This window comes from Labeo rohita, chromosome 25, assembly GCF_022985175.1.
Source record: "Labeo rohita strain BAU-BD-2019 chromosome 25, IGBB_LRoh.1.0, whole genome shotgun sequence".
NCBI lineage: Eukaryota > Metazoa > Chordata > Actinopteri > Cypriniformes > Cyprinidae > Labeo > Labeo rohita.
Window position 1 is genome coordinate 4233746 of NC_066893.1, and position 13552 is coordinate 4247297.

Below are 13552 nucleotides of genomic sequence, written 5' to 3' on the forward strand. Positions count from 1 at the left end.
ATGACATCTAATCAATATACTATATACTCTTTTTAAATCCAAGTATTTTGTGCCGTATCCTTGTAACACTTCAGCTGTAAAGGCGATCTCTCCGGGTTTTCTGCAACCATGTTGCGCGCGCATCCCGAATGTTTACAAACAGGTAATTGGTCTATAGTTAAACCATGGTAGCCACAAATTAACCATGGTCTTGCTACACTAACCATTATTTGTAGTATAACTATGGTTATACAAATGGTAATCAATGCGCCAAAAAACATGGTTACTACACTTTTACTACAATAAAAACATGGTTCATTTTCATAAGGGTTAATATGGTTTTCTTGTATTTAACCCTCAGGTGCTTACTTATAATGTGACCATACAGCTTAACTATTTTTCAGTTAAATAAATGTTCTATATTTTAGTTCAATATTTTTTAATATTTTAAGGAGATCATTTAATACTAAATACCATTTGTCCAATAATTATGGTCCATTAATGACTTAAAAAATATATATTATTTTATATTTCTATTATATTGCAATTAGTGTAGTATTTAAGGTTAAATAGAGAAAAGGGTTTTAAATTCCAATGCAAAGAAGCAAATTAGAGTCATTTTGTGGTCAGAAAAAAATTTTCATTTGTAATGCCATGGTTTACCCACTAGGTACCTGTATGGCTCTTTACTAAATATACATGTATCTAGAATATTGCAGGTCATACCTTCTTTCTTATTTTTAAGTTTTTCATTTGAATAAATATTTAGAAATTATTAAACACTATATTTTTAAATGTGAAATTTAAAAAGTTAATAACTTACATCCTTTTCACACAATAACTGCAAGCAAATATTGAATTTAAAGCAAGTTTAAATGTTTTTTTTATTTTATTTTTTTTTAAAAAAAAAGCATTCAGCTGCATTTTTATCCCCTTATATGTACAGTATATACATATAAATAGATATGGAATCGAGATCGCCACCCTCTCCCCCTACTCCAGATCAAAGAAACAAAAAAATCTCACTCCAAACTAAAAGTAGAAGTTGGCAACCCTGTGTTTGAGCAGTCGGTCCCACATATGGGATTTAGAACGTTCGGTGACGTCACGCAACTGCCAAATTCAAACTGCGTTTTCGCGCGTTGGCTGGCGCTGCGCTTGTTAACCACAACGTTTATATTAGGTTTCAGACATTTAAATACACACAAGTACTAATAAAACAATACATTTAGAGTTTGTAGAATACACACGGATGTCTATGGAAGCAGCTATAACAGTCCGTTCAAGTATAATTTGCCGACGTGTTTGATTTATAGCAGATACACATAGTGTATGTAACGATATAATTCACTTCATTCCTTTCCCAGTTCACCAGCCACTTACCTGCATGTATTTCGGGAGAAACTGGTGAATTTACGTGTTGTAAATCCAGCTGACAAGACTGTCTGAACGGCAGCGCGAACAAACGTGGTGGCGCCATGTTTCATGTATCATTTATAAAGGTTTGAAAACGACAAAATACACTCACTTACACATTCGTGAATCAGAGTAGCAGATAGTTGAAGACATGGTAAGCAAGTGTGTGAATATTTTGAATAAAAAAAGGAAAAACGAAATAAAAGCGATACGTCTGTCATATAGTATATAGTGGCTGCGTTGTGTCACGTGACAATCATGACGTGTCGCCATGGAGACAATAACGGTCGCTTCTCACGCACTCTGTGGGGTCAGAATATTTGAAACTCACCAGTGAAAGGGTTAACAGTCAATTTAGACAACATGCTCCATTAACCCCGTTTGTTTCTGTACAGCTGTTATTTCTATTCAGCTTTTAGAACAAAGAGACAGATAGGCAGCTTTTGTAGTTAGTCACAATGTTTATTCAGTCACGGGCTGTGTCTCAATTCTACAATCACACGCTTCAAGTAACAGCTATAACCGTTGCGGTGTACCACCACTCAGCTGGGAGTGTGTCGTTGCTCTAATAACCCAACACAGACAGAAATAAAAATGCATTGACAAACAGCATTTTGTTTCCAGCAGATAGGTAAGGTGTACACTTACACAAATTACAGGTAGATGGATTATCTAAACAATAAACTTTAAACACCTCAATATGATTTTATGTCATACCATAATTTACAATGAATTTGAGAACATATTAAGCCATTGTAAAAGATTTCATCCAGAGATATATATGTAAAAGTGCTTTTTCCGGTAGACAATCAGTGCACTTGTGATTGAAAAAGTCACGCAAAGTCATTAACTTGGATTATGGAGTGTGTTTACTTCCGCAATCTTGTAACAATGCTAAAATGCCTAAAACGTTGTATTTGGATTCTGTCATGTTATTAAATGGAACATAATTATTAAACATACACTGGACAAATTCATTTAAATAATTCGGAAAGCCATTCTTATGCAAATTGTTGCATTCAATTCAATCAACAATTCTCTCAAAAAAAAAAAAAAACTTTTTGATTCGAGTACATCAAAATCATTGATTAAACCATTCTTAAGTTAACTTGCATTTCATGTAGAAACGGAAAACCACTGCGTTCAATTCAATGTGACAATTCAAAATTGTTCATGAATCCGTTCTTGCGTTAGTGGTCACATTTAATGTAACAAAAATGTAAAGCAGTTCCAATTTCAAGTGTTGCAATGCGACAATTCAACAGTTGTTAACAGTCGCATTTAATGTAAAAATTCGAAATTATTCGTAAAACCATTCTAAGGTAAAACCTTTGCATTAAATTCAATGCGGACATTTTAAATCATTCGATAAACCATTCTTAAGTTAACTGTCGTTAACATTATTTAATGAAAATTTTTTTTTTAATGATTTAACGAACAATTCTTTTAAAATATTCTACATTAAATTGTTGGATCAAATTCAATGCAAAAATTTTAAGTCATTCTTGAGTCAACCAACGCATTTAATGTAAAATTTTAAATGGTTTGTAAAGCCATTCTAAGGTAAAACGCTTGCATTAATTTCAGTGGGACAATTCAAAATTGTTCCCAACTTAGAATCAGTCGCCAAACCATTCTTAAGTCAACTGTCATATTTTATGTAAAAATTCAAAATGGTTTTATGAACAATTCTTTTAAAACAGTTCCAAGTTAAATTGTTGGATCAAATTTAATGCAAAAATTTAATTGTCGCATTTAATTTAGAAATTCAAAATTGTACGTAAAACAGCTCTAAGGTAGTTTACTGCATTCAAACCCATGCAAAATGTTGCACGGGAAGTTGTGACCAATTTACAGAGAACTACCATGCGCGTGTCTTTTTACAATTTGATGTCAAAACCTAAACTCCCAAACGGCCAACTTTCCAGGTTTCTGATTTTTAAACGTTTATAGTTTTATAAACACTCCATGATATTTCATGAAACTGATATTTTGTAAAACTTTGGTTTTACATGTTGGTCTTGTTGAAATGATCAATTGCGTGACAGGACGTAAGTACGGAATGCTAGCTGACCTCAGAACGGAATAAAATAAGAGACTCAAATTGCACATCACCTTGTTCGCAAGTGCTTCTTTCTTGAATATACAATAGTACGCACATAGACACAAACTTTTACAAAGGCTGATGATCTTTGTCAAGACAACAGGAATAATCGATTTCTCCTCTGTAGCTAAAATAAGGAGCGTTACAATCTGAAGGTCTGAGACTGGCGTGGAGATATCTGATGGTTACAGGCAGTGAGGTTTACGAGGTCAGAGGAGATAGGCAGGACTCAGAGGTTTGCGATTTGTGACACTGGCTACATTTTGGAGGAGACCACGGTTCACAGGGTCAGCTCCTTCTGAACACCCCACAGGGTCTCGGCGCTCTTCACCAGCTGTTTCTCCTCGTCTGGCTTAAGGGTCATGTGGACAACATCCGTCAGACCGCTGTTACCCAGGATGCAAGGCACGCTGAGGAAGACTTCATCATTTACACCATGCATTCCCTGTGAATATGCAACAAGTGTCAGATAATGGTGCTCTGTAGACTTTCAATAGCTCTTTTAAAAACTTAGCAAGCTAAACACCTAGCCAACAATTTTAGACATCATAGGCTTTTCCAAATTACATTATTCCTCATTATTAGATACCTCATCGCATTGCATGTAACTTGAGAGGATAATTCAATCCCAGAATGCACTGTGACAAACTCCGAGAAGCACTTCATCCAAAAGGGCGGACAGATGAACTCAGAAATTCAGAAAGTGTGATGAAATCTTACTAGGTTTGAAAACTCAACTTGCAATGGCTTCAGATAGTTTGCTAATAGCAGGTTGCTACGTTAATGACGTAGATGCATGCTGCCTAAATAAATGTATTCAGTACTGAAGCATCAGAAGATTAATGAGTTACATGTACTTACATGTGCACCTGATATGTGTGTGCGTATGTGCATGCTTTGTTAGCTTAGCAACATGCTAACTTAAGATCCAACTGTTAAGATACTGGAACCAACTATAAACGTATAAACTAATAGTCAGTTCTTCTTTGTGCTTTAAGTTTGAGTTTGTCTTGCATATGGAGCCGCTGTCCATGAAGAGCTTTCCAAATCCCTTACTTGGACTTGCACCAGGATGTTGCCATAAAAGGTAGTTGCCTATGTAATCATTAGATGGCGGTTTTGGAATGGAGTTTACCATTATACATAGGCCTGTTTATGTGCTAGAAAAATAGTTCACAGTATTTGGTTAATGAAGACGGCTGGACGTTGAGAAATAAACAAGCGAATCTCACCTTGACCAAAGCTGAAACTGGATGACACTTGCGTAGGTTCTTCAAAATGCTCTCACACAGGTCAGCTACAGACATACCAATAGCCCAGGAAGTGTAGCCCTTCAGCTTAATAACTTCATACGCACTGCCAATACAAACAAGATTTATGTTGAACACATATAAACAACCACAAGTCCAGACTAAATACATTTACACAAGGACTTGATTTATATGTTTTCTAATGGCAACACGGAGTACTCATTTATTGCAGATCATATACAAACGAAGAGAAATTACTCTTAACACTTGGCCTCTCTCTCTAAAACCTTTCTATATGTCATTCTGAGACAATTATGAGTATGTTAAACCACTGTATGTACAGTTTATTCACCTGTCAACCACCATCTTGTGGACGCTTTTCCAGTCTTCCTTGTCTTTTTCTGTTCCCATGTCAGGGTTCAGACCCTGGAGAGACACTCCAGCCACGTTGACTCCGCTCCACACAGGTACTACAAAAGAAAGATGTTTACTTTTTATGAAGAAAATGATTGGTGTTCATTGTGCTCTTGAGGCACATCTGTGCTCCTGATCATCTTTGCAGTCCTTACCGCTAGAGTCTCCATGTTCTCCAATAACCCAACCGTGGCAGCTAGATGGGTGAATGCCCAGCTTCTCTCCCATCAGGTAACGGAAACGAGCAGAGTCCAGGTTTGTGCCGCTGCCGATGACACGGTTCCTGGGCAAACCGCTCAGCTTCCAGGCCACGTAGGTCAAGATGTCAACTGAAGAGAAGACGACACTGGTTTATGGTCTCAGAGGGTACATGACATCAACTCAAACCTTCAAGTGTTCAGCAATAGTGTTGGTCAGGCAGTGACATACCTGGGTTTGAGACCACCAGAAGGATGCAGTTGGGGCTGTACTTGATGATGTTGGGGATGATGAACTTGAAGATGTTGACGTTCCTCTGGACGAGGTTCAGGCGGCTCTCGCCCTCCTGCTGACGGGCTCCAGCGGTCACAACGACCACTTTGGAGTTTGCGGTCACACTGTAGTCTGGAAATGACATGGAATGATCAATTTTGGAAAGATCTTATGCTCCCCTGGTCTGTAAATTACTGTCAAACACTCTCTCAAGGCCTGATAAGTCCAAGCTTATGTAGATCATAGAAACGATCAATGGCACCAATGGTCTCTACAATCTAATTACGCTTACGATGCAATTGGAAAATGCACCCCAAGACTGAGTAATTGCAAATATTTGTTTAGACCAAGGTGCTCAATACTATACCGGAAGATCTACCTCCCTGCAAAGTTCTGCTCCAGCCCAGATCAAACACAACTGAACAAGCTAATAAGATCTTCAGGAGCACTTGATAATTACAGAAAGGTGTGTTGGATGAGGGTTGGAGTTGAACTTTGCAGGTAGGCAGATCTCCAGGAATAGGATTAGTCACCCCAGGTTCAGACACTAGGTCTTTAACCCTGCTCCTGGGAACCCACTGTCCTGCAAAGTTTATTTTAAACCAGCTTCAGCTCACGTAGCCTCTGATTTTTCAAGCAATCCTAAAGGCCGTGATTAGCTGGTTTAGGTGTTTGATTAGAGTTGTAGCTGAACTCTGCTGTACAGTTGGTCCCAGGAGCAGAGTTGAAGACCGAGGGCAGGGGTCCTCAACTCTGAACCTCAAGAGCCACTTTCCTGCAGAGATTAGCTCCAACCTGAATTAAACACCTATCTGCAATATTGTAGTAGTCCTGATGAAGACCTTGATTAGCCTAGTTAGGTGTGTTTGACTAAAGTTGTAGCTTAACTCTGCTGGACAGCTGGTCCCAGGAGGAGAGTTGAAGACCTAGGGCAGGGGTCCTCAACTCTGAACCTCAAATTCCACTTTTCTACAGAGATTAGCTCCAACCTGGATTAAACACACCTACCTGCAACTTTGTAGTAATCCTGAAGACCCTGATTAGCTTGTTTAGGTGTGTTTGATCAGGGTTGGAGCTGGACTCTGCTGGACAGTTGGTCCCAGGAGCAGAGTTGAAGACCTAGGGCAGGGGTCCTCAACTCTGAACCTCAAGATCCACTTTCCTGCCAAGATTAGCTCCAACCTGAATTAAACACACCTACCTGCAACTTTGTAATAATCTTGAAGACCCTGATTAGCCCGTTTATGTGTGTTTGATTAGGACTAGAGCTAAACTCTGCAGGAAAGTAGATCTTGAGGTCCAGAGTCGAGGACTCTGAGATTTGATACAAGAACTCCTTCGCCTATTTACACTGGTAAAAAATGAATTGATGTCTCTAATTAAAAAGTTTTTTTTTTTTTGTTTTTTTTTTTTTTTTAAAACAAATTGTTGGTGGATCTTTTCTTTCTTCAGGTGGAAAGGAAAAAAACAAGACAAATAAGATTTAAGCCCCATTATACAACAGGACCAGAGCGTTGATTTTGATCTTCATCTGATCAGACCTTTCACCTGCAATTTGTTTCATTTTGTTCTAGGTGTGAATAGACATTTATTTGTAGATTTGCTTCAACATTATTTCTCAAGAGTCAAAGTTTATGAAATCATTCTGTTAAGGCGTGACAGCAACAGGATGGTCAGCCAGTGTCAAGCCATCTTTGAATATGGGAACCAACTGTGAATGTTTATCAAGTATTTTATGCATTTCACATCATGAGAGCTTGTGGGAGTTGTTGTGCATAACAGAGTCGTTCAGATTAGTTACTCTATACATAATAGGTCAAAACAGTTAAAATGGCACCCAATAGTACATGTCCACTATGTTAGCTCAGCAACATGCTAATGTAAGATCTACTGAAACCTACTGGGAATGTTAATCAAGTCTTATATTTTACATGATGAGCATTAGTCAGACCATCATTGGTGGCTTTTTAGACGACTAAGCATATTACATTGATGGTGAAACCTGTTGCTAAGAGAGATCACTCTGATTGGCTGTTCAGTTTAACAAACGAGTGTACGCTAGTATAAGAAAAACGGACGTCTCATCTCATCTCATCTCATCTTTGGTTTGAAAATGGTAAGCAAAAGCAGCTACATCAATAGTCTTAACTTTTCCAGATTTTATTTTAAAATGATGACTACAAACTGCTGCCACCCGCTGGTCTGGAGAGTTATGTTCTCTCACGTAGGCAGAGAATGTAAATGCTAGTTGGCCGTAGGCTGAAGTTTTACAGCTTTCAGCTTTGTAGTGTGTTCAAGCGCAATGTTTTGACCCAGACAACACTGATATGTTATCGCCAATTAGCACCAATCAGACTGTCTGCTCCTTATCACCCATAAATTGTCACCTTTTCCCACTCACACTTTTGTTTAATGCTAGATTGTGAAATCTGACCTTTATCTGCCACTATCTTGTGCGTCTTGAGAAAGAGGCTTCCATGCTGCAAGTCCATAGCCTCTCCTTTCAGCTTATCTTCCATCACGTCTACTAGGGCAAGTTCATCAGTCAGATCCTGGACAAACACATGCACTGACATCAACACTCCTCTACTGATAATACACACCTCGCCAACTCTTAATGGCCAGACACTCATAAATGTTGATTTTGGCGGTCAGTTGCATTACCTAGTCACCTCAACTTGTTTAATTCATAGTAAAATGAAGCTACACTATACCCTGGACCACAAAACCAGTCTTAAGTAGCACAGGTATATTTGTAGCAATAGACAAAAATACATTGTATGGGTCAAAATTATCCATTTTTCTTTTGAGCCAAAAATCTTTACGATATTAAGTAAAGTTCCATGAAGATATTTTGTACATTTCCTACCGTAAATACATCAAAACTTAATTTTTGATTAGTAATATGCATTGCTAAGAACTTCATTTGGACAACTTTAAATGCGATTTTCTCAGCATTTTCCAGATTCCAGATTTTCAAATAGTTGCATCTCAGCAAAATATTGTCCTAACAAACCATACATCAATGTAGAGCTTATTTATTCAGTTTTCAGATAATGTGAATTTTCAAAAAAATATTGATCCTTATGACTGGTTTTGTGCTCCAGGGTCACAAGTGTGATGCAAACTGTTGGAATTTGCTTGGTCTTCAGATAAGGGGATCATGTTTGATCTTGGCGGGGGGTTCAAGGCCTTCCTGCTCATTCAGAAATCGCTCAACGTTCAAAGGTCAGGAAAGGTGTTATTTCCTTGAGCCACAGCAATTTCACCCACAGTGAGAATTCCATTCCATATTTTTTGTTTAGAGGTTACAGGGAAAAAATAAATAAATAAATAAATAAAAAAGTGGACACAACATGGCATTTGATTTCATTTGGACCTACACAAACTGTCCAAATTCTTACCAGTTGTTAAAATTTTATTAAAATCACCATTTTTGGCACTTTTTTTTTTTAAACCTCATTTAACTTTTATTAAAACTAAAATTTCAATACAGGAGATATGGGAAATAATGGGGGAACTGGGTTGGAAAATGTTGCGAGCCAGATTCAAACCCACACTGACTGCTCACAACAGAATTGTGGTTCACTGAGCATTTGTAGTAACAATAAGGCACATTTCTATCCTTTATCATTACAACAATGAACATTTTGTCATTTAGATAATTTAAAAAGGATCTAATTTTACAATTTATTTTAAAATTAATTATTAATTTCTCAATTTAAATATTTTAAAAAAAGGTCCAATTTAACTCAGTTTATTTTAAAATAAATGATTAATCTTTAAAAAAAAAACAGAATACCTCAATTTACTTTATAATAATTCCACATTTTTTAATAATTAAATAAAAACAAAAATTATAATTCAATTATTAATTATCAACTAGTCATGTGCATAAATTAAAACTTTCAATTACTCAGATTTAAAAAAAACAAAAACAAAAAATTACATTATAATATTACCTATTATTTATAATAGGTATGAGTAATATTCAATGAGCATTTGTAGTAAACAAGGCACATTTCGGTCCTTTTGCATTACAACAGTGAAAATTTGGCCATTTACAAATGTCTTATTTAACATAATTCAATTAATATAAATTATTAATTTCTCAACTAATTTTAAAATAAATCTATCATTTAAATACCTCAATATGGCCCAGTTTTACTGAGTTTATTTCATAAATCTGTCATTTAGATCATTTATCATATCTAGATAATTTAAAAAGGTTACTTTATTTAAAAAAATTTTATAATAATTTCTTAAATTATTTTATAATTAAATAACAATAATTAACTTATTCATTTTACTCAGGTTTTTTTTAGATTAGTCATTTGCATACTTTAGAACTTCTAATTTGACTTAGTTTATTTAAAAAAGTATTTAAAAAAAAAGTAAATAATAATAATAATAATTATTATTATTACTATTATTATTATTATTATTATTATAAATACATAAATATCTATATCTATATATATATATATATATATATATATATATATATATAAAATATTTTTTCTATTTTAAAATGAATTCTTAGACATTTTAAATGGCAAAGCATGAATGTTGTTGGATGTAATGGCTGTTTTTTCAGTGCAGTGACTCACTGACCTTGAGGAGGATGCTGATGGCGGCAGCCATTCCAACCATTCCTACACCCACCACTGTCACCTTGTTGGTGGGCCCTGCGGGCTCCTCCTTGCTCACATGAGCGATGAGCTTCTCCTTTGTAGAGGCCATCTTCAACTGCAGAAGACAGAATCTCATCAGCTAAGATGCATTTTAAACATCATTGATTTGCTTTCAATGCCCTTCAAGAAGGAAGAGACTATGGGTAATCTGAACTGCTTGTAATTAGACAGCATTCTCAAACAACTGCTCCGACGGATCATTTACATGACACTGAGGGGTCCGCTAAGGAACGGAGCTATTTTATCCTCATGTCAAGTGCAGAGAGGGAAAAGGTTAAAGGTGTAAGAGCAAAGCGCTATTTTCATCCCTCACGTCCTCCAGCCTCCGCAGCGCTGTGTGCGCAGACGCACGTAGAAGAAGGGATCTGCAGAACGGTGCAAAGAGGATCAGCAAACCACCTTAAGAGCCTCTCACTGATGATTTAAACCTCTCACTCATCACATGCACTAAAAACACAAGCGCTTTAGAGACAGTCCCTAACGTCTGTAGTCATTTATCATAACTGGAAAACATGTGAATGAATTTTTATACTTGAGAGACCTTGTAAAATATGCGTTATTTTCATTCAGCTTAGTAAGTTGATGTACTAAAATAACTAAAACTAAAAAGTATATAGACAAATGTAATAAAAATGATAATTAAATAAAGTAAAGACGAATTTAGAATGTTTTATAAAACTATAATAGTATCTTAAATATATACTAAAACAACATTTTGATTCTCATTATTTAGTAACAGAAATAAAAATCATTTTCCCGGCAGAGGCCGGTGTTGAGTTGAGCAACTGTTCGAATCATTTCGAGATCATGAATGGGGAAATTTTTACACATGCTGAATGAAACATTGAGTCATCTTGCGCTAAATTTGTGCAAAAAGGGAGTTTTAGCTACTCAAACCCCCGGACGTCCCTAAATGCACCCATTAAAACCACAAGTACCAGAATCCCTTGCAGATGAGGAAGCAAGAAGTGCATCAGCAGCATCTGTCCATGCTGAGGATTTCTTGAAGCACGTAGGCTTCAGGTGACTCACAAATATTAATGATGCTCTAACATCTACCAACATGATTCACATACTCCAACTTACATTAAAACGCTCGCACATAATCACTGCACGATAAAGAAATGCGTTTGCTTGAACGTCAATACCTGATTATAACCTTTATTTTGAGGCAAGCAGCAACAGGTCGTGTTTGAATACGCAAGAAGTGAAAAACGCGTGTAAATCGAGTGTAAACAACTGTAAATTGTTGCATTTACGATGTGCTTTGATGATTACGTAACGCAACACAACCTGCAAGAGCAAATGTTTACCTTTCAGCATCATGTTTTCTTTTCACATTACAGTAAGCATGTGGCTAAATACACAATCTAATTATAGTAAGAGTGCCATATATAAATTAAGAAAACATTTTATTACATATACAATAAAGAAAACACCACCCAAAAGCATACTCTGCGCTTCAAGACTAGCTTTTATGACATGTGTTTTAAATGATTAACTAGTGCCAGCTTGTGTCTTACCTGTATGTAGTTGTAATTTTACAGTGGTAATCGGTATAGCCTGGACTGGAATGTCGCACCTCGTCGTTTATCCGCACTGGTGCTGAGAGGAAGGGGCTGCGAGCCTTATAAAGCGCGTAACGCCCTCACTCTACGTGCGTCATTTACATATTAATCATGTGGGCGTGGCCACGCGTCTCGTGGTGCAAGTCACGTCCATCTGGGGAAGCGTCATGGAAGCGGATGTGGCTCAGAGGGTCACGTGCGACGGGTTCGTTCCTCTAGCAAGCGTTTCTTAACCTGCATGTTTGATTACATCACAAATGAGAAATATATATTTAAGGATGGAAAATTACCACCGCATGTTCAATGCAAGAATTCTTCATATTTTATGATTCATTTGTTTGTACACAGAATAAACCCAGCTAACAAACATATGTTCTAAGAACGTTCTGCTAAAGTTCCAAAACGCTATTATGAATGTTTTCTGAACGTTCGAAATGTCCAGTTTTAAGAATGTTTGGAAACGTGTTTTCTTTTTTCTTGGTTGTGCGAATATTACATCATTTAAATCATCATTATGATGTTGCATGTTACTTTTGAATGTACATTATGAAACAAGTAAAACTTAAAAAACGTTCTATAAACGATGTATAGGCTAAATAACGTGCTAACATTTTGAGAATATTATATAAGACCAGAGAACATTTATAAAGTGTTCTATTCACTTCGATGGAAGAACGTTTTTTTACAACTTTGAGAAAACCTTGGCCAAAGTTATGAGAATGCTCGTTGTTAGCTATAGTTATAGTTACATCGTATTAGTAATTATAGTATGTCATTGTAACCTGTAGCTTTCTTTTTCGCATTGTTTTAGGCTATGTATTTCTCTCAAAGTATTGCAGGCTGTTGAACCATGAATCTAATTTCTGGTTGTAAAATTGCACTTGAAAACATTAATTTTAAATACACCTTAAACAATAAAAATATAGGATGAATAAGTAAAATATAGGATAAATAAGTAAAATAAGTAAAATATGTATATACATATATATACATATATATATATATATATATATATATATATATATATATATATATATATATATAATGTTTAGTAGCAAATTATTTTAAATGATGTCTATTCAGTGTTTTTTTTCTGTCAGCTATCTTTACTGAAAAGACAAATCGTCAACGCTTGGACCACTGATTGCAAGATATACACAAACAAACATCAAACCTCACAATGACAATGCATAAGCAAAAGCATATATATATATATATATATACACATATAAACGATTTCGCAAGAGGATGCTGTGAATATTTCTCCTCTGTAATTACAGTGTACTTCAAAAATAATGAGCATCAGATGCAGATGAGAATGTGCTGTGTCATGGTTAGCTGGCATGAGGGTTTCACCAACACACACTGCCTAAGGAAAAGGATGCACAGGAAAAGTATTAGTGTCAGTAGATAATGTGGTGCAGTACTGTAAAAACAGAGTATATTTGTGTGTGTGTGTGTGTGTGTGTGTGTGTGTGTGTTTAATATAGAATGCATTTTTATAATTATCTTATGCATGATAGCAATTGAAATGTTAACCATTAGTTTTAGACAAAATCATTTGTGAAAAGTTGCCTGTAGGTCAACAGGTTAGCAGGTTACGACTGATTGTTACGTTGTAAAAAGATCGATCTGTGCTGTTTTTAAAATGTTTTG

At 35.9% G+C, this 13552-nt stretch overlaps 1 protein-coding gene across 1 annotated transcript; it reads right to left on the minus strand.

Annotated features, from left to right (window-relative positions):
• Positions 1–2430: 2430 nt before the first annotated feature.
• On the minus strand, positions 2431–11987 carry ldha (lactate dehydrogenase A4). Its single transcript, XM_051100132.1, has 8 exons — positions 11852–11987; positions 10249–10383; positions 8069–8186; positions 5593–5766; positions 5319–5492; positions 5102–5219; positions 4732–4855; positions 2431–3944 (listed from the first exon to the last, which is right to left on the minus strand). Exons 2-8 carry the CDS (start codon positions 10375–10377, stop codon positions 3780–3782), a joined length of 1002 nt encoding a protein of 333 aa, XP_050956089.1. The 5' UTR covers positions 10378–10383; positions 11852–11987; the 3' UTR covers positions 2431–3779.
• Positions 11988–13552: the final 1565 nt, after the last annotated feature.